General features: G+C 45.4%; 1 protein-coding gene across 2 annotated transcripts in view; it reads left to right on the forward strand.

The window, feature by feature from the left end:
• The window catches only part of SMARCC1 (SWI/SNF related, matrix associated, actin dependent regulator of chromatin subfamily c member 1), a 123,730-nt gene extending 99,808 nt beyond the window's left edge, over positions 1-23,922 (forward strand). For both annotated transcript variants that reach the window (XM_027957707.3, XM_042236316.2), the window contains 3 exons: positions 4,013-4,274; positions 18,722-18,898; positions 21,455-23,922. In XM_027957707.3, coding sequence (XP_027813508.1) covers positions 4,013-4,274; positions 18,722-18,898; positions 21,455-21,552 — 537 coding nt within the window. In that variant the 3' untranslated portion in view covers positions 21,553-23,922. The remainder of the gene's footprint in view (positions 1-4,012; positions 4,275-18,721; positions 18,899-21,454) is intronic.
• The last annotated feature ends 342 nt before the right edge of the window (positions 23,923-24,264 follow it).

Below are 24,264 nucleotides of genomic sequence, written 5' to 3' on the forward strand. Positions count from 1 at the left end.
CTACAGGCAGCTTTGTGTGATACTGGGTTCCCTAGACCCATATTGGAGCCGCAAAAGGAAGTGAACAGATTCATTAGCTCCCTGTTTACAGGAGTAATCTACACTATTTGGCTTAGTCGTGGGGATTTATCTATAGTCTTTGATCATAGAAAAAGGAGAAAAGAAAGTCAGGTTATCTGAAGCATGTTACTTGGTCAGTTTTAGTGTTTTGTTTTGTGGTTACACAAATAATATGAATAAATTAAAAACTGACTTCAAATTTATTCCCAGGAATAATCACTGTTAATAATTTAGTGTCTTCCAGAACATTTTCAATGAGTAGATAATGTTTGTATGTGGCCACAAAGTGTTTTTATATATATATAATTGATGGAAACATTATTATTGCAACTTGTTTCTCTTCTGGTCAGTGTATCTCAGACATAAATGTACATCAAAAATAATACATTAATGACTATCCTTATACAAACATACATACAGTTTTCTAGCACAGATGTCCACATATAGAATCGCTGGATTATTGGTTTTGTGAATTTCAAGTTTGCTGAGAACTATTGTACTCTCCTCAAAAATTCACAGTTCACATTCACATTTGATTGCCACAGAAGTGGCAGTTAGATTGCGTAACAGTGGTGGTGGTAGTGGTATAGAACCCACCTGCCAGGGCAGGTTAGATGTAAGAGATGTTCGATCCCTGGGTTGGGAAGATCACCTGGAGGAGGGCACGGCAACCCACTCCAGTGTTCCTGCCTGGGGAATCCCATGAACAGAGGAGCCTGGCAGGCTACAGTTCATAGAGCCACACAGAGTCGGACACAACTGAAGCAACTTTAGCATGCAGGCAGCAATAGTCAGTTACCTGTAACAAGAGAGATTCCTTTTGTATGGTGGGGCCAGTATGTGTCCATAAGCTCTGCTGCAGGCTCCCCAGAACAGAAGTGGTCCTCCTGGAGCCAGCTGGTAACCTGCCGTGAACATTGCTCTCACTTAACAGGAGCTGTTCGTTGCACATTTAATCTAAAGCTTAAATTGGGTTCTTTCCAGGTGTGTGTGTGTGTGTGTGTGTGTGTGTGTATTTAATCACATCCTTTTTAATTCTTCTAATTATCATTTAATTACTTTGTATGTTTTGAAGTGATAATTGAAGCTCATGAGAAAATAGTATAATTGAGGTCAGTTCATTTTAGACAAGGACTGGACTTCCCTGGTGGCTCAGATGGTAAAGCACCGTCTGCCTACTATGTGGGAGACCTGGGTTCAATCCCTGGGTCGGGAAGATCTCCTGAAGAAGGAAATGGCAACCCACTTCAGTATTCTTACCTGGAAAACCCCATGGATGGAGGAACCTGGCAGGCTACAGTCCATGGGGTTGCAAAGAGTCAGATGCCTGAGCAACTTCACTAGACAAAGAAGGTGGGGCAGATTTTTCTCTTCAAGATTAATACTTTGATACTAAGGTCAGCTCCTGAAGAAAGGCTAGTTTGATTTAAAGACAAACAAACAAACACGGAGATAGGTGAAATTTCCCTTCAGAGACACAAAATCTCCCTCCAGTAACAGTTCAGCTTTTTATAAAGCAGATCTTGACCTATATTCTAGAGTTCTTACATAACTGCAGGACTTCAGCCAAGCTGTCCAGAGCAATAGTGGCTCAAGAGGAACGTAGGTTGAGGTCCTTTTCTGGCAACCTCGTAAGTCTAACTTCAGGGTAGTGCTAAATTTCCTGGAAAGAACAGTTAGAAGAAAGCAAAACCTAGGACTTATGGTCAGAATCTTTAGATTTCTCTCTCTCTTTTTTTTTTTTTTTAATTTATCTTTTACCTCCATTATCTCACTGATTAGTCATCTTACAGAGCTGGACTTCCAGAGGATTCTCTGGCTGTTGAGAATTTTGTTCTCTTACAGCTCCCTTCCAATTCTGAAAAGAAGGGTATGTTACTGAGCCGGCTCCTGCCTCTTCGGTCTCTGTTAGGAAGAGCCCCCACCAGCCTATTAGACTATGGTAGCAGTAGCACCCTGTCTCCTCTCTCCTGATCACCCTCTACTGCTGCTAAGTCACTGCCGTCGTGTCCGACTCTGCGCGACCCCATAGACAGCAGCCCACCAGGCTCCCCCGTCCCTGGGATTCTCCAGGCAAGAACACTGGAGTGGGTTGCCATGTCCTTCTCCAATGCATGAAAGTGAAAAGTGAAAGTGGAGTCGCTCAGTTGTGTCCGACCCTCAACCACCCCATGGACTGCAGCCTACCAGGCTCCTCCGTCCATGAGATTTTCCAAGCAAGAGTACTGGTGTGGGGTGCCATCGCCTTCTCCACCTGATCACCCTCAACCAGTCACAGAATCCTTTTGTTTCAGATCTCCATCTCCCAAGGGAGACTCTCTGCGAGCCAGCTAAACACACTCATGGTATAAGTGTTGCCATCTGCTCTCTCCCTTTCTTCTCCTCCTCACCTGGCCATGCTGGTTGGCTTCACGCTGTGTCCACGGCCTGTCTTCTTCCCACACCCAGACCATCTGTGGATGTTCCGTCCTGGCTAACTCCTGACAGCCAGTGAAGCTTCTCACTAGGCTCCTTAGGGACTTCTCCCCAAGCTGCTCTCTGCTAAGAGCCCAGATTCGCAAGCAAATACTCATGCATATTCTACCTAGATTTTGCTAATGATAGTATGTAGTATTTATCTATAAAACTGACTGCTCCTGAAAGCCAAAACGTTACATTTCCTTAACTTGGAGTGGTGCTCTCCAGCAGCAATATAGTGAGCCATATATTTAATTTAAAATTTTCTAGTAGCCACATTAAAAAAAAAAACCAATAAAATCATAAAGATAGTTTGTTTAATGCAATATATGTATGTTATTCTTAACATGTAATCAGTATGAAAAGTTAATTTTTTTCAGATTTCAGAATTCATTGCAGATGTTACATTGATAGTACATCTCCTTTCAGATTAGCCACATTTCAAGTGCCCAAGAGCCATTGTGGCTGCTATAGATAAATGCCTCCTAGTGAATAAGATCTTGCTCTCGACAATGGTGGGGTAGAACATTATAGAGTAGAAATAGATCAAACCCTTCTTATGATCTTTATAATGCTTACTTCTAGAAACCTGAATTTTTATTTTTGCTCATGTTAAAGATGATTTTTCTCTGTCAGCTCTGGGTTTAAATTAATTTTGATGGCTTTTAAGGTGACCACCCATTCTGTGCTACTGTTTGGCATATGGTTTCTGAATTTTCTAGCACATATAATAACTTACTTCTCATGTATTTATAATAATGTATTTATTACTTATTTATAATAACTAACTTCTCTTATTTCTCTGTATTTTAATTTGGGTCCCAGAAAGATTCTCTTGAATACTGAAATGCTTATTTTCTTCAGACCACGAGTCATGTAAATTTTTATTTAGACTTTGAAAATATGCTTTGAATATGTCACCCAGTATAATTTTGGCTACTTGGAAGCTAAGATTTACAGTGGCAGTGCCAAAGTTCCATCGAGAAGATGTGTATCTTTTCAGCTAAGGCCACGTCCACTCGTGCAGAGGATTTAACTGTGATGTCACATTCTAAAATAATAGCCAAAAAGGATCACTTTCAGAAGAGAGCACCTAAAATGGTTGGACTTGAAATACTAGTATCTTAAGGAACTATCAAGAGGACAAGAGATGCTTGTGTCACCTGAGAGAGTAAGGCGGTCATGGAAGCTATTTTTTAAATATCTGAGGGCCTGCCAACAAAGGGATTACCTGTGCGCTGAGTACAGTTGCCCCACATGGGGTGAAAGTTCCAAGGAAAGGCAAATCTTACACTTAACATAGAGAAAAGCTTGACTTCAGTGCTACTCAAGAAGCAGTGCCTTTTCTCTGACTGTGGTGGTTGCTGGAGAGGAGGTGACTATGTAACGGTGATGAGGTTTGGGGAACTTTGACACCGTGTGGATGTCCTGTGTTGGCATCCAATCCTGAGAGCCTCTCCTGGTGTCATTTCTCTTCCCCTTTCTTTTTTAACAGTTAGAACAACAGAGGCAGCAGTTGCTTACGGAGCGCCAGAACTTCCACATGGAGCAGCTGAAATACGCTGAGTTGCGAGCCCGACAGCAAATGGAACAGCAGCAGCATGGGCCGAACCCTCAACAGGCACACCAGCACTCAGGAGGACCCGGCCTGGCACCGCTGGGAGCAGCAGGACATCCCGGCATGATGCCTCATCAGCAGCCCCCTCCCTACCCTCTGATGCACCACCAGATGCCGCCGCCTCATCCACCCCAGCCAGGTGAGAGGAAGCTCTGCTCACAGATGTGGCTGGGCTCATCCCTGTGCTCGGAGCATGAGAGGGGCAGACCTCACTGTTGGGGATTTCTGACTGAGACTGGGCAGCATGTCCATCGTCATCCAGGACGTGGTAGACAAGTGAATCTGGCTTTGTAGCCATCAGCACATGAAGCCTGCTGGGTTCTGTTGCCAGGGTCCTCTTGGCATGATGCCTTTTTCTTGGATAGGTCGCCAGTATATCCCAAAAGTTCCTTAAAAATTCATCCTTGGATTGTCTACGCTATTTTTTTAATTGACATTTCAAAGTACAATGATCTCTTATGATGCGTTTTCAGTGATCATCACCTTTGTGCCATTCTTAGCTTTTTGTTGTAGAAGTCTTCTGTAGGTGAAAGTAGAATAGTGTAATAAGCCCCCAAATACCTATGACACAGCTTCACTTCATGTGTTGAAGAAATCTAGGTCTTGCGCCTGTGGCTGTGCCCGATTGTGCACTCAAGGTGCATGGTGTCATTTCACATGGCCTTCTCCCCTCTTTCCTCCTCCCACATATCTCCCAAAAATAAACCACAGGATGGCGCTGGATATTTTCGCAGGTTTAGGGTCACTTTGGGGATGCAGACATTTTTCCTGTGGTGTCCGTTCTCTCTTGGTGACATTCAGGTTTGCCAGTGGTTTTGGTGTTCCTAAGTTCCCCATTAAATGACTCACTTAAGATTTCACCTGCCAATGAGAATTGCTTCCTAGATCAGTTATTTCATCAGGTGTTGCAAAATGTAGGATTTCTGAATTAATTGTCCTTACTGCCTTTATTTATATTCAGTGATTTGTTAGCAGTGATTCTTTTGTTACAAAAGCTTTTATTCACCAGTCATTTTATTACCCTGAAAATCAGTCCTTGCAAGAAAGCCTGGATAAATGCTTCATTCTTTCCCTTTATTTATCAATCATCTGAATAATGAGTCCTCCCTCCTCCCCCAAGCCACCCCTCCACTCCCCTACAAAGAGTCTCCGAAGGTGACCGATAAGGATTTTTCTGTTGCGTGTGTATGCTTTTAGTATTGTGAATTTGTATGTCCTGTATTTTTATGTGTTTCAGTGTTATGGACCTTACTCATTTTCATTCTGAGATTGTCCCATCTTTTAGTTCATGGGTGCCCTTCAAGTTGGCAGCTTTTTACCACCTTGAAAGTCGAGCTCACAATTCTTTCAAACTTAACTACTGACATCATTAAAACTTAAAATGTACCTTTAACTGCAGCATCTCTCCCCATATTCCTTCCCTTCCTGTAAGGTAATATGTGGCTGTGTGGTGTACTATATTGCTCTAGCAACAGTCTTCCTGTAAGATTTTTTAGGTACTTTATGGGAATGTGTCAGGTGCCTCCAGGGCCAAAGTCTGTACTTTCTAGGGTGGGATGCAGGCTCTCTGGCCAAGGCGTGCAGAGCTCAGGTGAAATAAAAATAGAAAGATCCTTGGAAGCCTGAGAAGGTTCTCATTGTTACTAATGTCAGTTGACCTGACTTCTCAAATGGCGGAATTTCTAAATCTCATAGAAATAAACAAGGTATGTTTGCCTGGGAAAGCCATGACTGAAACAACTACGATCTGACAGTTTATGTTACCAACATGAATTTTTACTTTACAGCCCCAAACATGTTTAGGCATTAGTTTTTATTGGCTTGACCCAAAAATGGGGCTTTCTCTCTCGCTTTTTCTCTTTCACGCATGCACGCACACGCACATACACACACACTCTGCACTTGTGGAGTTTACTACCACTATTAGACTGGCTGCTTGATCTGTATGACGTTTGTGGAGATTGTTTCAGAAGTCTGCCAGGCTCATGACACAGGATTGCTTTACTTCTCAGTCCTTCTGTCTGTCTGCTTGAGTGGGTCTTAGAATCTAAGTTTCTAACATGTTAGAAGCTATCAATGCTTAACAGAATGATGATCCCAAAGTGATTTTTTTTCAAAAACAGTTATTTTAAGTTTTTCTTTAAACTCTTGGGATAAATGTTTAAGAAGAGGTTTGCTGTGGCATTTGTTCTTAATGGTGTTGAAGCATCACCATCCGCAGTAACTATTCACAGAATTTCTCAGGAAGTTCTCCACCATCTGCATTTAGAAGAAGTATCCTTCTGCCTTTTTTTCTAAATTACATCCTGGGGAGAACAGGTGTTTGTATGCCAGGCCCTTCACCCACAGTATTTTTACTTACTTCCACTGTCCTCCCTTTAGAAGGGAAGAACTAATGCATGTCAAGGCTATGTTGCCTTGCCGCACAACGGAGCCAGGCTTCCTGCCGGACTCCCTCTTATTGCAAAGTGATATCACGACGCCCCTTCCTGTGATGGAGGACCAAGGGGATTGGTAATAGACTCAGATACAGCTATATTCTTTCAGGGAGACAGTGGTGAAAAACTAGAGTTCGTAAAATAGTCTGAAGAATACAGATAGGTTATGTTTCTCTTTTTACTTAGAGAAATAGGCTTTTCTTAAGTGAATTTGGAAGAAAAGGATCATTGTGTGTGTAATGAGAGTGTTTCTGTGCCAAGCTATTCTCTCTGCCATGTGGTATGTGAGAGCTTAGTTCCCCAACCAGGGATCGCACCCACACCCCCTGCAGTGGAGGTGTGAAGCCTTAATCACTGAACTGCCAAGAAAGTCCCTCTTTTCTTGAAAATTTTTTTATTGAAATGTAACATACATATGAAAAAATGCACTAGCCCTAGTAAATGCTTGATGATTTTTAACAAAGAGAACATACCTTTGTAACCAACACTCAGAAGACCCCTCATGAAGTCCAACACCATAGACCAGTTGGGCTGGTGGTGAATGATGCCTGGATGGGCTCTCGTCCTGGTTGTTGTCGGTTTGGCTTCTTTCACTCGACACTGCGGATGTGAGATGCATCTGCATCATCACGACTGGTCATAGATTTGCTCTTTCTTCTTACTGCACGTGTTCCACTGTGTGGCTCTGCCATGATTTGTTATATACCATGATCCATTCTCCTGTTGATGGGTGCTCGATTCTTTTCCATTTTAGTTATTAGAAATAGTGCTGCTGTGAACATGCATTTGCCCTTGTCTTTTCGAGGCATTGGTATACATTTCTGTTGTGTGCGCCCTGAAGTAGTGAAATTTGTCATGTGCCTAGAATGAGTCTTAGGAAATCCATGTATTCACATTAGTTGATGCTGCCAAAATTTTGCCAAAATGGTAATGCCAGTTTACATTCTCTCCCTTAGGGTACAAGAGTTCCACCACCTCAAGGTGGTCATTTTCCATAGTTTCCCCTTTTGTGGGGTTGCTTTGGAGTTTAAGTATAAAAATCAGACATGTTGGAAAGTAAAATTATGAATAATAAATTGAACCCGCTAATTAAAAGCTAACTTAATATTAGCAGTTCAGAAAAGACTGGTTTTAACAGCTAAGTCTGGTACACCAGATTCTAGAAACTGGCTAAAGGGGCTTTTTGTATTAAGGCAAGTGAGGGAGTCTGTAATATTTTAGGTGGAGAACAACTTTAGTCTCTTATTTGTCACAGGTGTAAGTTCATAACTGTGAATATAGTCCTTCTGACTAATATTTCCTAGGTTTAGAAAAATTAGCAGGCCGCAACATTTATGTTATAAGCTAGGAGTAATTATCCAGGTCAGTAGACTAGCTTTTGGTATTTGGCCAGAATTTATGGTGTGTGAAGGAAGGAGAAAAATCAGCCTCTAAAAACCAGCAAAGTTGGGAAAGTGGTGACTTTGTCCAGCTCTCTGACTTCATAGAATTTATGTTATTTCGTAGATAAAACACATGTAATCTTTCTCCACATAATTGGCCATCAGTTCACGGTAGAACCCATTAAAATATGGCTCCGTGTTGTGAGACTGTCAAGCCCTTTTGGGCCCAAGCACCAGAGGGGCTAGTGTACATCAACACCTGTAAATATTCCATTTAGTTTGTACCTCTGCAGTCCTTCCATCCACCCCTTTAATTCATTCATGTGCTTAGAATTTTTGTATACAGAGTACATCTGTTTGCTGCTATCTGTCTTCTTGGGCTCTTACTATTTGGTCGTACCCCTTACTCACCTGCGAACTCTAGCTTTTTGTAGGTTTTGTTCTTCTCCCTGATAAAGTGTCCAAAGATGATTTGTTTTCATCAAATGAAAAGTCAAAGGAAGAATCTCCAGTGTACAGTTGGCAGGTGGAAACTGGAGGTGCCCATAGCCGTCCTTATACCACACTTATGTTTTGTCAGTCTTCATAAAATACACAGCACTGCACTTTGTCTTTTCATTTAAATTGAAACACAGTTTGATCTCATAGAAGTGATTCGAAAATTAAAGCCATAACTAGTTCTTCCTGCACGACTGCCTTTCTCAATTGGCACAGATGAAAGAGGCATGGCAGCCAGCAGTTCTTGAACACATGCTTGCCCACAGCCCTGGCCCGTTGCATTCATGACAGCACATGGGGAGCCAAGGAGCATGGTGGGGTAGTGGCTGCTCTTCCCTGGGGTGTTCTTGATTGTGATCAAGGAGGACACGTGTTACTGTAGGGTGTCTGCCCCAGGGGCCTTGGCACCTAAAGTCATCCCTCAGTTTCCACCAGGGGTTGGTTCGGGACCCCAGTCAGAGGTGCATGAGTATCCATAGATGCACACGTCTCTTAAAGAAAATGATACTGAACAGTGAATACAGTCAGCCCTCCATACCCGCAGATGCCGATCCCATGGATACGGAGGAACAGAGGGCCAAGTGTATTTTAGGGAGATTGCCTAAAAATCTAGGATGTGAGTGCAGTGTAAGCTCTGCCTTCCCCTTGGGCTTTTAATAGTAAATGAGGTGCTCTTGAGTATTCATGCCTCACGGATCTGGAGTGAGCCGCCTGCATTGGGGAAGCCTTTTTTTGTGTTTCTGTATGTGAAAAACGGAGAGAAAAGGACATTTTGGTTTAAATAACCTGTATCATTTCCTCATTAATAGTGTAAGAATTTTTAGAAGTGCGCGCCCCCCCCCCCCCCAATCAGAGTAGGAATTGATCTGATCTAGTGAGAACTCAGGGATGATAGAGATGTGTTAATAATAAAACTAGAATATTTTGCATCAATGAATAAAATACTGGTTGTTCAATGAAATTTCCAAGCAAGGCATTAAGCACTTGACTTTCAGGCCCCCACGTTAGATCCACTTACACAACCCTCCCTGTGGGAAGTAGCGCTCAGGAAAGGATTACAGTCACTCACTACTTCCTAGCCTCTTGTCTCCCCCCAACTCAGAGCCCCACACTGAAAAGGGAACTGGACCAGCTCATCACGGCAGCCAAGTTTTTATTATCTGCGGTGCCTTGGGTCCTGCTCGCATCATGTGATAACAAGGCTGCCGTGCCGCTTTCCGGAGTGGCAGGTTATCCCCACAGAGAGAACAGTGAGGGCACAGTCTTCAACAAAGAGCGTCTGTGGGCCTCCCCCCTCCCGGAAGCTGCCTCCGGGGAGCCCCAGCTTCCCCTCACTTGGCCCTCATGGTTATTTCCGTTCTCTGGGGGACTCGCCAGCGGGTGTGTTGTGGGTGGTTAGAAACAGCAAGGAAATGTGCTTCTGGTTGGAAAGTTCATGGCTTCCCTTTCGTTGTTTTGTGTTCTTTTACCCACCTGCCTCTCCCATCCCAGAGAATAAATATGAAGTCCTTAGATGATACTCTGTTGAGTGTGATGGCTATGACACTTCAGTATAAGGTCTAATAAACCTGAGAGTGAGAGGAGTTTTTCCACGAGGCAAAGCCTAATTTTAGCAAACCTTCCAATTTTTCAGGCTTCAGATGCCTACTGCTTAAAAAAAAAAAATCTCGTATGTAGGTCAGACTCCCACCAGTTTATGCTTTGATGCTGCTGTTCTGAAGCCACATCTCTCTCTCACCTCCCTCTCTACTGGAAAAGGAAGCACCTGAGTTTTTTTTTTTTTTTTTTTTTTTCCCTTAATAAAAATACATGCCCACCCCTTTATTTTGTTTGGTAAGGCCTGCCCCATTCATTTTGGGTACCTGTGAGCCAGACTTCTTAATGTTCAGTAAAAATGAAATGCCTTCACATCTTGTCATCCACTTAAGAATGAGACCTATATCAAAAACCAGAAAAGCCAAGGACATTTAGATCGCAAAAGGACAGGGGTTGACTTATAAGAAGTTGGTTTTTGGCTTCTCCTCAGTCCTCTTAAACTCTACCCCTCTTCAAATTTTGTCCTTAGAAATCAGCTTTTCCAGGGAAAGGAATACCCTTCTAAGGCAGGATGATGTACAGGAAAGGACAATGAACCTTGGGGTCAGACAGCTCAGTCCCTTGTTCCTTGTGACTTGGGACCAAATTCCATTGCCTCTCTGAGACTTCATTTCCTTAATTATAGTCTGGGCCCTCTCTTTCAGTCTTTCTAAAAGCCTGAAAGATTCCATGAGATCCCTGTCATTGCCTGCAAGTGACACACCCCAACTCAGCAGCATTCTGTCTCCTCGATATCTGTTCTCTAAATCCACTGCCCTGGGCACACCAGCGCCTCCGGATGGCACAGAGACATTGCCTCACTCATAGTGTTCCTTGCTTTCCTGAGGAATGTCTGTCTGTGCAAAGTCCCACAAGCAGAAGTACACTGTTGTTCCTCTAGTCCTCCCTTTCTGTTGCGAGCTCTTCCCAAGGAGCCATCGTCTTCTCATACCTTAAATACCAGTACTCCGGTGGCTTTATGGCTCCGTTTATGACAGGAGGATAGAGGAACTCTGTTGTACAGAAAGCTTCAGGATTTATTGCAAAAGGGTTTGTTGTTTTGTTTTCCAGCTGTTGGGTATATAGTTTGGTCTTAAAAGCCTAGAGTGCCCCTGGCCCAGCTTGTTGTTATACAGATTTAGGGTAATAGAGGAGTCACCCACTGCCTCTGAGCAGGTGGCTTGGAAGCAGCACTTACAGCTTATCCCAGTGTTGCTTTAGTAGATAGCACCTTGTGAAAGTTGAAAATGTCAGTTGCTCAGTCGTGTTCAACTTTTTGCGACCCCATGGACTGTAGCCCACGAGGCTCCTCTGTCCATGGGATTCTCCAGGCAAGAATGCTGGAGTGGGGATTCTGTCCATGGGATTCTCCGGGGGATCTTCCCGACCCAGGGATGGAATCCGCGTCTTCTGCATTCCAGGCAGATCCTTTACCATCTGAGCCACCAGGGAAGCCTGTGCGTCTGTGTTAATGTGCCACTGATTCCCCTCTCTCCAAGACTGTTTCTGGAGCTAAGTGTTTAGTGCAACAGGGTTTCCATCATATAGTCTACTGGAAGACGGATGCTCCACACTTTCATCCTCAGAGTGCTCTGTGTTACGGGCACCATGTCTGGAGCCAGAGCCCCTAGGTCAGAGCCAGGCTCCCTTACTTATGACATTGGATGAGCTACTCAAGTCTTTGTCTTCCCCTTTCATAAACATGGTAACTCATAGGAACAGAAATGTAGGGGTTTCACATTTCTGGGAGCTGCTGGAGCAGGGTCATGCTTCCCTCCAGGAGCTCTCAGGGAGATCTGTTCCTTGCCTCTTCCAGCTTCTGGTAGCTGGTAGCTTTCCTTGGCTTATGGCCACACCTCTCTTTACTCCATCTTTATCTTCCTTCCTGTCCCTGTGTCTTTTCCTCCATGTGTCCCTTATGAGGACACTCAGCATTGGATGTAGGGCCCACCGAGATAATCTAGGGTGACTGCAAGATCCTCAGCTAAAATCTGCAAAGATGCTTTTTCCAAATACGGTTACATTTACAGGTTCCAGGTATTAGAATGTATGTGTATGTGTTTGGAGGCCACCATCCCACCCACTGCAAGGTGCTAGCAAGTATGTTTGTTAGAGTTATATATTGCAGGAGGCAGAGCAGTCGCTTTACTGTTGATACAGTGAAGAAGAAAACATGGTGCTTGGAATTACAGTTTATATCATTTTTTTTTTAATGCTGACTGGTACATGAAGTCCTTTCACATGACCTGTTGGATTTGAGCACAGAATAGTATGGTAAAGAATTAGATTTAGAATCAAAAGACTTGGATCTGATTCCTCTTAAAAGTTTGAAGACTGTAAAGAAATCTCTTAACTTTTTCTGAGCTGCTATCTACTCTAACTTGAGAATGTTTGTTCTTCCTCTCATAAGTCAGAGCCATAGACATAGTAAGGCATCATAACAAACCATTTCCCTGATGGTACAGAGAACTGGATGCTAGAGTACAGCATGTATTTAGCATTGCTGTTTATAGTAATCTCAGGAAACTGAGGCTTGGGTCATCTTAAACAGCTTGTCCAGAACCGCTCATCTAGGTCAGCGTGAAGTGGAGACCGCACTGCTCAGTTTGCAGTCTCGTTCATCTCTGCTTTCCCTGGGGCTTCCCTGCTAGCTCAGTTGGTGAAGCATCCGCCTGCAATGCAGGAGATCCCAGTTTGATTCCTGGGTTGGGAAGATCCACTGGAGAAGGGATAGGCTACCCACTCCAGTATTCTTGGGCTTCCCTTGTGGCTCAGCTGGTAAAGAATCTGCCTGCAATGCGAGAGACTTGGGTTCGATCCCTGGGTTGGGACGATCCCCTGGAGAAGGAAAAGGCTACCCACCCCAGTATTCTGGCCTGGAGAATTCCATGGTCTTTATAGTCCATGGGGTCACAAAGAGTCAGACGTGACTGAGCAACTACCTTGCTCAAGATATCACAGTAGAAAACTCTTTTGTGCTGCTGCAGATAAGAATGGTTAGCACTGAGCAGTTATGTGTCCGTTCACTTAGCATACACCTGGTCTGTGCTCTTCCTTCTTTATTTCTCCCTTACTCAGTCTGACCTTTTTGTAAAGGCATTCTTCAGTGCTCTAATGTCAGTTTTCCAGAGAGAGAGATCTGAGAAGGGCTGGCAAAATGTTCTTCCTAACTTGCTCAAAGGCCTCTTGTCCAGGTTGAACTGGGTAGAAGGGGGCAGTCTGTACCCATTAACAACCATGAGCTGTATTATCTGCTCTAGTGAACAGCTTCCATTCATCACAGCAAGTCCATTAAAAGGGTTCTTTCATCTCCAGGTTGAGATTTTGTAGGTCTGGACTCAAATTAGGCCTCCTGTACCCAACAACAGCAAAGATCTCTCTTCTCTCCCTGCTCGCCACCTGGAATACCAGTAGAGAATCAGTAGAGACGGAGAGTTTCCTAGGTGGCTCACCGGTAAAGAATCCGCCTGCCAAGCAGGAGATACAAGTTCAGTCCCTCGGTCTGAAAGATCCCCTGGAGAGGAAGATGGCAACTCACTTCAGTACTCTTGCCACAGAAATCCCATGGACAGAGGAACCTGGTGGGCTGCAGTCCATGGGGTTGCAAAGAGTCAGACGAGACTGAGCGAGTATATGACAACAGTAATGAGATTCAGAGAGTGGGAAACAAAGCCTTGTGTTTAGTAATGACCTCGCACGTGTGTGGTAAGAAGGAAACTGGGAGAGTTCCAGAGGACTGACCCTAATTCTCAGAATAATGAGGCTCTGTGTGTGCTGCTTACCTCCCATTGGAAACTTTGAGGGTTCTGCGCCTTCCCTTCACCCCATCTCAGCGTTCCACTGGAATGGCAGCCAGTCATGTACCTCCTGACTGCAGAGTGAAAGTCCTTCCCCGTTCTCTGCACTGCACATGCCAGTCAGATGCCAGACTCCCATTTTTTCTCCTTCTCAACTTCATGCTTGCCCCCTTCCTCTTCCTCATTCTCTCCTCCATCTCCAGGATGCCTGTAGGGTGCTGTTCCCAGCTCTTTTCTGCTCAACTTGCCCTCATTCAGCCCCTACTTCTCTGCAAAAGCTCTTCTAGACTCAGACTCCTCTGCATTCCTTCTTTAAAAAAAAAAAGAAAGACATTTCTTTAAGGCTGTGCTGGGTCTTCGTTGCCGCATGTGGGCTTTCTTTAGTTGCAGCTCATGGGAGTTACTCTCTAGTTGTGGTGCATGGGCTTCTCGGCTTTTCTGTTGCTGAGCATGGGCCCTAGGGTGCAAGAGCTTCAGTAGTTGTGGCTCCCCGGCTCTAGAGCGTGGGGTCAGTAGTTGTGGCTCACAGGCTTAGTTGCTCCAGGGCATGTGGGGTCTTCCTGGACCAGGGATCACACCCATGGCTCCTTCACTGGCAGGCAGATTCTTTACCACTGAGCCACCAAGGGCACCTCTCCCCATCCCTCCTTATCGCTTTACATCACACAGAAAATCAGGCGCTTCTCCAGAACCCTTTAGCCAGCCCCCTGTAGCCTTACTGGCCAGGTCTTTCACCTCATTCTGTGTGCTTGACTCATCCAGTCCCTTGTGCCTTGATTCGTGTAGACAGACCAAGCATGGACAGCTTAGTTCTAACCTGGGAGTTTTTTTAAAATAATCTTTTGAGCTCATTACTCCTACATGTACTGCAGGTGGTAGATAGTAAGGTGATGTAGTTATCTCAGAGGGGAGGGCAAGTATGAAGAAAGTGAAAGTGAAAGTCGCTCAGTCGCGTTCCGCTCTTTGCGACACCATGGACTGTAGCCTGCCAGGCTCCTCCCTCCATGGGGTTCTCCAGTTCAAGAGTACTGGAGTGGGATGCCATTTCCTTCTCCAGGGGATCTTCCCGACCCAGGGATCGAACCCGGGTCTCCTGCATTCCAGGCAGGCGCTTTAACCTGTGAGCCACCAGGAAAGCCCAAGTATGAAGAGGCTGCATATAAATGAAACAACATTCATATTATCTTCTGACTCTGTAACTCAGGCTAGGCCTTGTGCTTACTTTAGTCTCCTGTTATGCTGTTCCTAATTCTCCTGCATCAGTTTCTATACACATCATCCAAAATCCTAAATTGTCCACAGATTGGTCTTAATTAGCCACAAGGTATCAAGTTTGTTCGCTTGCTCCTTCCATAGTTTTCCCTTGGTTTGCCTGCCTACCCTTCATGTGTCCTCATTCTTTGTATGGCTTGTAGGGCACTTGGCCTTTCTGTCTTTCATCTCTGCGTCACCCTCTCCATGGATAGACTTCAGCACTGCCTAAATCTGTCCTCGCCCTGTGGCCCAGGCCCCAGCAGCTTTAATGACACGTTCAGTGGTGTGAGGGTGGCAGTCATGTCAGCCCAGCAGCTACTCTTGCTTTCTCTAAGAAGATTTGATCAACTCGTTCTCCAGCATGTGGAGAAGACCCCTGGGGCTCTTCTGCACTTCCTCAGATTGCATAAGAGAGCAGGGGTCCCCCAGAGCCCCAGACTTGCTCTCCTGTTTATTCTGAGGCATAAGGCCAATGTATTATGTTTTTTAAAAAGCAATCTTGGGATTTTCCTGGTGGACCAGTGGACCTCCATGCTCCTAGTGCAGGGAGCCAGGTTGAATCCCTGGTCAAATTACTAGATCCCACATGCCGCGACTAAGACCAAGTGTAGCCACAGGAATCAATATTTTTAAAATCAATATTTTAAAAAATTAAAAAAAAAAAAGTCCCCCAGAGACAATGGACCACCTCTCTTCTTGCCTCTTGTGTTTCACTGAGGTTCTCTTCATGGACACCCTGTAGTAAAAGGCTTCTCTCTCTGACTCCTGGCTCAGGGAACAGACACTGGAAATAGATGGTGTGAGGCTTAAAGCTTTGTCTTTGTTAAGACAGGCCCTCTTCTAAGCACTGCTAAAGAGCTCTTCACTTGAGCTGTCTCCTCTCCTGCTCTACCTGTGTTAGTTGCCAGTTAGATATCTGGTAGTGTGTGTTCGTGCTAAGTTGTTTGAGTCATGTCTGATTCTTTATGGCCCCATGAACTGCAGCATGCCAGGTTCTTCTCTCCTCCTGTACCCCCAGAGTTTGCTCAAACTCATTTATGCAGAGTACATCATGAGAAACACTGGGCTAAAAGAAGCACAAGCTGGAATCAAGATTGCTGGGAGAAATATCAGTAACCTCAGATATGCAGATGACAACACCCTTATGGCAGAAAGTGAAGAGGAACTAAAAGCCTCTTGATGAAAGTGAAAGTGGAGAGTGAAAAAGTTGACTTAAAGCTCAACATTCAGAAAACAAAGATCATGGCATCCGGTCCCATCACTTCATGGGAAATAGATGCGGAAACAGTGTTAGACTTTATTTTGGGGGGCTCTAGAATCACTGCAGATGGTGACTGCAGCCATGAAATTAAAAGATGCTTACTCCTTGGAAGGAAAGTTATGACCAACCTAGATAGCATATTGAAAAACAGAGACATTACTTTGTCAACAAAGGTCTGTCTAGTCAAGGCTATGGTTTTTCCAGTGGTCATGTATGGATGTGAGAGTTGGACTGTGAAGAAAGCTGAGCACCGAAGAATTGATGCTTTTGAACTGTGGTGTTGGAGAAGACTCTTGAGAGTCCCTTGGACTGCAGGGAGATCCAACCAGTCCATTCTGAAGGAGATCAGCCCTGGGATTTCTTTGGAAGGAATGATGCTGAAGCCGAAGCTCCAGTACTTTGGCCACCTCATGCGAAGAGTTGACTCATCGGAAAAGACTCTGATGCTGGGAGGGATTGGGGGCAGGAGGAGAAGGGGACGACCGAGGATGAGATGGCTGGATGGCATCACTGACTCGATGGACGTGAGTCTGAGTGAACTCTGGGAGTTGGTGATGGACAGGGAGGCCTGGCGTGCTACGATTCATGGGGTCGCAGAGTTGGACACGACTGAGTGACTGAACTGAACTGAACTGATGTCCATTGAGTCAGTGATGCTGTCTAACCATCTCATCCTCTGCTACCCCTTTCTCTTTTTGCCTTCAATCTTTCCCAGCATCAGGGTCTTTTCCGATGAGTCGGCTTTTCCCATCAGGCAGCCAAAGTATTGGAGCTTCAACTTCAGCATCAGTCCTTCCATTTAGTCTTCAGGGTTGATTTCCTTTAGGATTTTGGCTGGTTTGATCTTTTTGCATTCCAAAGAACTCTCAAGAGTCTTCTCCAGGACCACAGTTGGAAAGGATCAGTTCTTTGATGCTCAACCTTCTTTTGATCCAACTCTCACATCCATTCATGACTGCTGGAAAAATCATAGCTCTATCTATACACACCTTTGTTGACAGTTATACCTCTGCTTTTTAATATATTGTCTCTCTTTATTATAGCTTTCTTTCCAAGGAGCAAGCATCTTTTAATTTCATTTGTTTGTAGTTTAGCCAGTCCTTGCTTTTCTTTTTGAAATTGAAATTAAAAGGCAGGATTGGCTAATCAAACCAAATCTCGTCTATCTCCTGTGTTTGTAGGGGCCATAAGATAAGAATGGCTTTTGCAGTTTAAGTAGTTGGAGAAAACTAAAAAATGTTTATGTCACATGAAAATTATGGGAAATTCACATTTCAGAGTCCATAAGGGTGTATTATAATACATGTCACCTATTTGGTATGGCTTCCCTGGTGGCTCAGTGGTACAACAAATCCACCTGCCAACGCAGGAGACACGAGTTTGGGAAGATCCTGTGTCGGGAAGATCCCTTGAAGGATGAAATGGCAACCCACTCCATTGTTCTTGCCTGGAGAGTCCCATGGACAGAGGAGCCTGGCAGGCTACCGTCCATGGGTTGCGAATGAGTTGGACAGTGACTAAACAACAGCAAAACTTATTTGTTGCACATTCTCTGTCTTCATGCTACAGTAGCCAAGTTGAAAAGTTGTGACAGAGGCCATATGACCTGTGAAGTCCAAATATTTACTGTCTGGTTCTTTTCAGGAAGGGTGTGCTGAAAGTTCTGCAGGTTCAGTGTGAGGCTGAACACAGGAGGTGCTTCACCGTTCTTGTGTCCAGCGTCTCCCGTGTTTGACATCAGAGCAACAGAAAGAGACGAAGGAGTTGTCTGTCCCTCGTGTGTCTCCCCTACCGTGGTTCTCCAGGGCCAGTGCTTCATGGCTGGGGGCGGAGCGAGAGATATTTTGTGTGTGAAAAGGACTTGAGACTTCCAATTAGAATCCCTTTTTAATGGTGATTTCATGGTAATGACCAATCCCCTTCCAGGCATACCTTCCCAGATAGCCTGTGCGTGAAGCTCAGTCTGGACTGAGCCTCAGTTCTTAGACTGTGCACTAACTTGCTGGTAAGCCCTCCATTCCCTGTGGTCCGTGCTTGGTATTTCGTGTCCTCAGGAAGATATTTGACAATCCATTGTTCACCCAAACTCACCAGAGTGAATGCTTTCTGTTAGGATTTTTTTTGGTAAAAGCATCTTAAAACTACCTGCCTATACCAGGGTTTAGGGTAGTCGTCGACGCCACAGAGCTGCCTCCCTCCATGCCATCCCTCCATGTCCCCGACCCCACCCTGAATTAAAAGCTAGACAGATTATTCCAGATTATTGTTCTGTCGATCTTTCAATCCTTTTGGAGGTTAGATGTCTATCTGTATTTAGCACTCTCGGGCAGTGAGTTGATTCCTGTCTTCCTTACCTTAGTACTCTGACTCTCCCTCCACAGGTCAGATACCAGGCCCAGGTTCCATGATGCCTGGGCAGCCCATGCCAGGCCGCATGATGCCCACCGTTGCAGCCAGCATCCACCCCCCTGGGAGTGGCCCCACCCCTCCTGGTATGCCTCCAATCCCAGGAAACATCTTAGGACCCCGGGTACCCCTCACGGCACCTAACGGCATGTGTAAGTACCCAGGTGGGGGGAGGCACTACCCTCGGGACTTTTGGGGAGAGCTGTACACAAGGGAGGCAAGCACCGTTTGTTCCCTCTGGGGTGTGACAGATCCCTGGACAGGATGGCCTGTGAGGGGCGCTTCTGAAACCTGGGCTTTGGTCATTGCGCTTCAGCATCCCTGGTGGACAGGTACCCAGGTGGTGAGCACAGAGTGCTCCCAGTTAGTCAGGAGCCTTCCATAGCCTTCGTGGATGCATTCGTGACACCAAGGGCTCTGGCAAGGCCAAGGGCACACCTCACCCATGCCTGTTTGAGGCTATCTAATTTGAATCTGAGTCGATACACAGAACTACTGGTAGTTATTTTCTGTACAGGAGCCTTTTATGGATTCAGGATTTAAAAGAGGTAAGTGTAAAGAAAAGAATAGAGTCTGGTTTAGGGCAAGAATAATAATAAGTTTTTGTCCAATATATTGGTAGTGGCTGCTTAGACTTAGAAAAGAGTATTCAGGGCTGTGTTGAGAAGGAGTTTGAAGTCTTAGCGGGCTCCATCGAGCGGGCACATATGCTGATGAACAGTGTCTGTGGCAGTGTGCAAAACCAGCTCGGTTTTGCCATGGAACCCTTGTTCTGCTCCAACCCTGGCCTCCAAAGGGGTGCATCAGAGCCTGGCCTGCCCTCTTACCCTGTGGACCATGGTAATGATTCCAAAATGCAGCTGACAGTGGCCATGTACCCCGCCACATCTGTGATCCCAGGTCCTTTTAGAGGAGGACCTGGGTTCTCATGAGGTGGAGTCAGCCCCTGTTTGTTTATAGTAATACAGCTTATAATAAAATGATAATGTATTTATAATACAAAAACATAAAGTAATAATAATGAATTTATAATACAATACAGAGAGCTAGGATGCAGAGGTATTCCTGGCCTCCAGGAGCTTTAGTTGGGAAAATAAAACATGAACAAATGGATAGTAGTGTAGGATTTACCGTAAGTTACACAAGGCTATTGAGTGGCTTGAGCTCACTATAGTTCTCTGGGAGACTTCCTAGGGCCAGGAGACAAGTGCCATCAACACAGGTGCATCTCCTTTCTCATTGGACTCCTAGGAACAAGGACAGATTTAGGTGCACAGAAGAAAGACAGCACTTGAGCCAGGTCAGTACAGGATCATTGTTGAGAAACGAGGGACTTCCTTGGTGGTCCAGTGGCTAATACTGCGCTCCCAGTGCACGGGGCCCGGGTTTGATCCCTGGTCAGGGAACTAGATCCCACATGCTGCAACTAATGATCCTGCATGCAACTAATGCATGATCCTGCAGCTAATGATCCGGTACAACCAAATAAATAAAAAAAACTTTTTTTTTTAAGCGATCTTTGTTGTTACATCAAGGATCAGAGATCATAGTCTAGTGCGTACCTCTTTTCCTAGCCTTGCTGCCCCACAGGCAGTGTAAAAATGTGCTGGCTGACTGGGAGGGTTGACCACGCTGCCATCCCCGTTGCAAACATAATATCATTGGTCTTTACCACTGTCCTGTCCTGCTGATAACACCTGATTTGTATACATGATTCCATCCTGAAGGGCCCTCAGTGCAGTACCTTGAGGGTGTGGAATGTTTGGGGTGCTCCCCATCACTTCCTGCCCCAGATGAATTTCAGGGATCCTGAGCTGCTGATTTGGCTTCAGGGCATTGGGCAGGCCTCATCAGGCAAGTCACTTCCCTCTTCAGGCCTTACTTTGCTCCCCTGAAAGGTGACACTAGGGAGTAAATCGGTGGGCTTCAAAACGCTTTGAAGAGCCTTAGCAATTGGGTGGACACCTCCTGAGGGGAAGGTTGGATGAATTAGCTGGTAAGCAAGGAGGTGCTTTAATTGTTTAATTCGTTTTCATCCCTGGCAAAATCTTGAAGTTTTTAAAACCCTGGATTGAAGTATCTCTATGGTTGCTTTGTACACTAAAGCAGTCAAAGTAGAAATAGGAAAGAGCTCCTTTCCTAATTGTTCCCTTCAGGACCTGACCTAGTTTTGGCCAAAAATTTAAAGACTACAGTTCAGGAGTTGCGGGGCCTCTCCAGGCTATCCAGCTTGTTGGCCGCTGCCTCAAGTCAATCTCTGTGACCCTGGTGGAGACAGTTCATAAAAGCCAGCAGTTTCTGATAGGCAGTTTCGTCCCCAGCTAGGCTAGGCACTCTGAGAGAACGCAAAGAAGACACAGAACTTGTCCAGGAAGGAGCTTATCATTTAACTGAAGAGAGAGAATTAGCAGTGAGAACCATTAAGATAATGATAAAATCAAAATATAATTAAGTTCTGCAAAGGTCTGGAGGGATTGAGAGTGGGGCGGACTCAGACACCTCCGCACCCCCGAGCCGCGTGGGTCAGGGGAGCCACACAGGTGGTGACGTGGAGGTTCAGGTGGACCGCCCCATGTAGCCCTCAGCAGCAGCCGTGCCTCACAGGCCATAAAGAAACTTCCTTTATAAGTCCTGTTTCTCTGCATGGGCTCTTGCCCAGGCCCCTTGTGTTTCCGGCAATGACAAGTTCCTTTTGGATGTGTTTGCAGATCCCCCTCCGCCGCAGCAGCAGCCACCACCTCCAGCACCTGCGGACGGAGGCCCTCCACCTCCCGCTCCTGGCCCACCAGCCTCAGCTGCACCGTAGCCCGAAAGACACAGGGGACGTCCGCGCCCAGTGCCCCCAGCTGGAGTGGGGATGACAAGACTTGTGTTCCTCCGCTTCCTTGGGTTTCTTTCAGGAGTTTTCTTCTCACAGCCCCAAGCACGCACCCTGACTTTTCCCCATTCCTCTTGCCACCCCTCTCCGTGCTCTGACACCTGCTGTGTTAGTCCTCCTCCAGCACTCAAGGGGAAGCCACTGCTGCCAGTGTGCCCTGGTCGCCCTGAAATACCTGGCGTCTCCCTGACCCGCTGTGGGGTATGCTGACAGTGTGTCTGCAGGTCCTGTCAACGTTAGTGGTCTATGTCTGTATCATTTTTTGCTCTCCTGCAGTTTTGTTCTGTTTTTGCTTTGTCTTATGCTTATATGGATAATGCTTTATAATCATTATCACTTTTCTTTTTTTTTCCTTTTGGTCATTATTGCTTTAAAGGAGAGCATCCTAAGTTAATAGGAACCAAAAAATATTGATGGGCAGAGGGGATAGCCAGAGGGGACAAACCTTAAGGCATTGTAAGTGACCTTATTTCTGCTTATCTGAGCTAAGAATGGTGCTGATGGTGAAGTTTCATGAGACTTTTGCCACACATGGACGCACCAAAATTTAAAGAGATGGGGAAAAGTGACCCCCCCCAATGTTATCCTTAGTGAGGACCATGAGAGCCTCCAGCCTGCCTGGCAGAACACCCCCTTTCATCCCTGGTAGGGGAGAGCACAAGCTTTAGAAGAGATCCACTCCTTGCCCTGGCCCACTGGTTCTGGTTTTCTATGCAGACGGTTTGTTTGATTGCTAGGGGAGGGGGTGGGCATTTTGTTTTTGTCAAAAGTGTAAGCAGTGTAAGCTTTGAGGGCTGCGATTTGGGAGGCATTCCTGAGTTCCCTGAGTCTAGGGAACTTTCCCACCAGGAACGTTCTGAGGGTCTTGGGCAATGGTCATCCAGTGAATCTAGCCCACTGTTCACTGCTTTGTGTGCATTCTTTTTTCTCCCTCTTTACAAGAAAGAAAAAACTTAAAGAAAAAAAAAAGTAGATAGTGCTGAGTTTAGCTCATGGACTTGGTTAGGTTGGCTGGGGTTACAGGTCCCCAAACTACCTCTTGAAGTAGTCAGGGTGAGTGGGATTTAGTGAAGCGGTACTTTAGGTTTGGGGTGGGATTGGAGAAGTGGGGCAAGACCAGCAGCCTCTCATACCTTCTCCCTTCCCCGTCTGAGATCTCACATTCCATCTATCACATGGTTGGTTGTCAAGGAGATGCTGTGGGTACCAGGGAACTCACTTGGCAATCAAAGCATCATGGTTTGAGGGTGGGGTGCTCGGGCTGGGAGAGTGGAATGCCATTCCAGAGGAAGAGCCACAAAAATGCCTTAATATGAGCCCATTTCTACCCCTCCTGATGAGTGACTTGAGAGTTCTTGGTTTTCTCTTCTTGTCTGTCTTCCCTCTCCTCTATCCTTCCATGGGTGGGGAAACGGTGTTTTGGGTTGAGCTTGGTTTCCGAAGCACCTGGCCCCTTCACATTCTCAAGTGGCAGTTTCCTTTAGAATGCAAAGTGGAACATCTTTTGGATATCTTTTCTATACATTCTATAAAGCTTTACATGTGTGAGGGTGTGGGAAGGTGTTTATAAAACACCTTAGAACCTTTTTCCTTAATATCAGAAAGCAAAAAAAAAATCAAACCACAATTAAGATTTGCCTTTCAAACCCTCAGGTGTTACCTCTAACCAGGTGGCCCTGGTCACCATCAGAGTACTGGAACCAAGGAGACCTTGTTCCTTCTGTGAGTTTATTCCAGACTGTTGGAGTGGAAATGAGCTTGTTCCTACTGGAGTTTAATTCCATTGCTTTCGACTCCAGAAAGACCCCAGTGCCTTTCGACAATGGCCAGGGTTTTCTGAATTTTCCCGCCAGTCTTTCCCAAAGGAAACTCATTCCAAATACCTTTTCCACTGAGGTCTTTAAAGGAAGATGGAGTTCTGGTTCATACTGTGGTCTCTTGCAACCTCAGGTCTTTAATGTGATCACTTTCAAATTTAAAAGATCCAGGTGGAAATATTTTAACTATGCTGGTAATAATTCTACAGAATACCTGAATTCTTAACACTGTTGTGTTTCAGTATAAGTGGTGACTTTTTCTTTTTATGTCTTTGATCTGGTTTTGTTCCTGTAATACAGCCACCCGATTTTGTGAGGGGGGGAATAATACGTGGTTTTTGTACAAAAATGTTTCTCAGTGTGTTATTTTGGAAAAGTGAAGGGAGGGAGTTTGGGGAGACTGGAAGAAATTGATCAAGAAGGCCTAATCTCCCTCTTTTTCAGTGAATAAATGGAACATCATTTCTGGATTCTGGTCCCATTCTCTGCGTTCGTATCAGTTTCTTCATGTGTCCTGGGAGGAATCTCAACATTCAGCCTCACCTCGTCTTGGTCATTAGTTAAAGTTCAGTGGCTTGAGTTTCCTGACTGACTGGCCACCTTCTCACCTTCATGAGGCTTAAGGAATGTCTGGTTGAGTGTTCCTGGCGCATTGTTGATTTCCGTGGTCAAACTGAAGAGACATGAGTGGATATTCTTCAGGAAAGATGGCCAGCATCCTGGCACCTCCAGCAGAGTGGTAGTTCTGCTAGTGCACAAGAGAATGTTGGTCAGGTCACAGTTTAGACATCCCCAAGTCAGAGGCAGGCACTGAGGGCTGATG

The sequence above is a fragment of the Ovis aries genome, chromosome 19 (genome assembly GCF_016772045.2).
Source record: "Ovis aries strain OAR_USU_Benz2616 breed Rambouillet chromosome 19, ARS-UI_Ramb_v3.0, whole genome shotgun sequence".
NCBI classification, from domain to species: domain Eukaryota; kingdom Metazoa; phylum Chordata; class Mammalia; order Artiodactyla; family Bovidae; genus Ovis; species Ovis aries.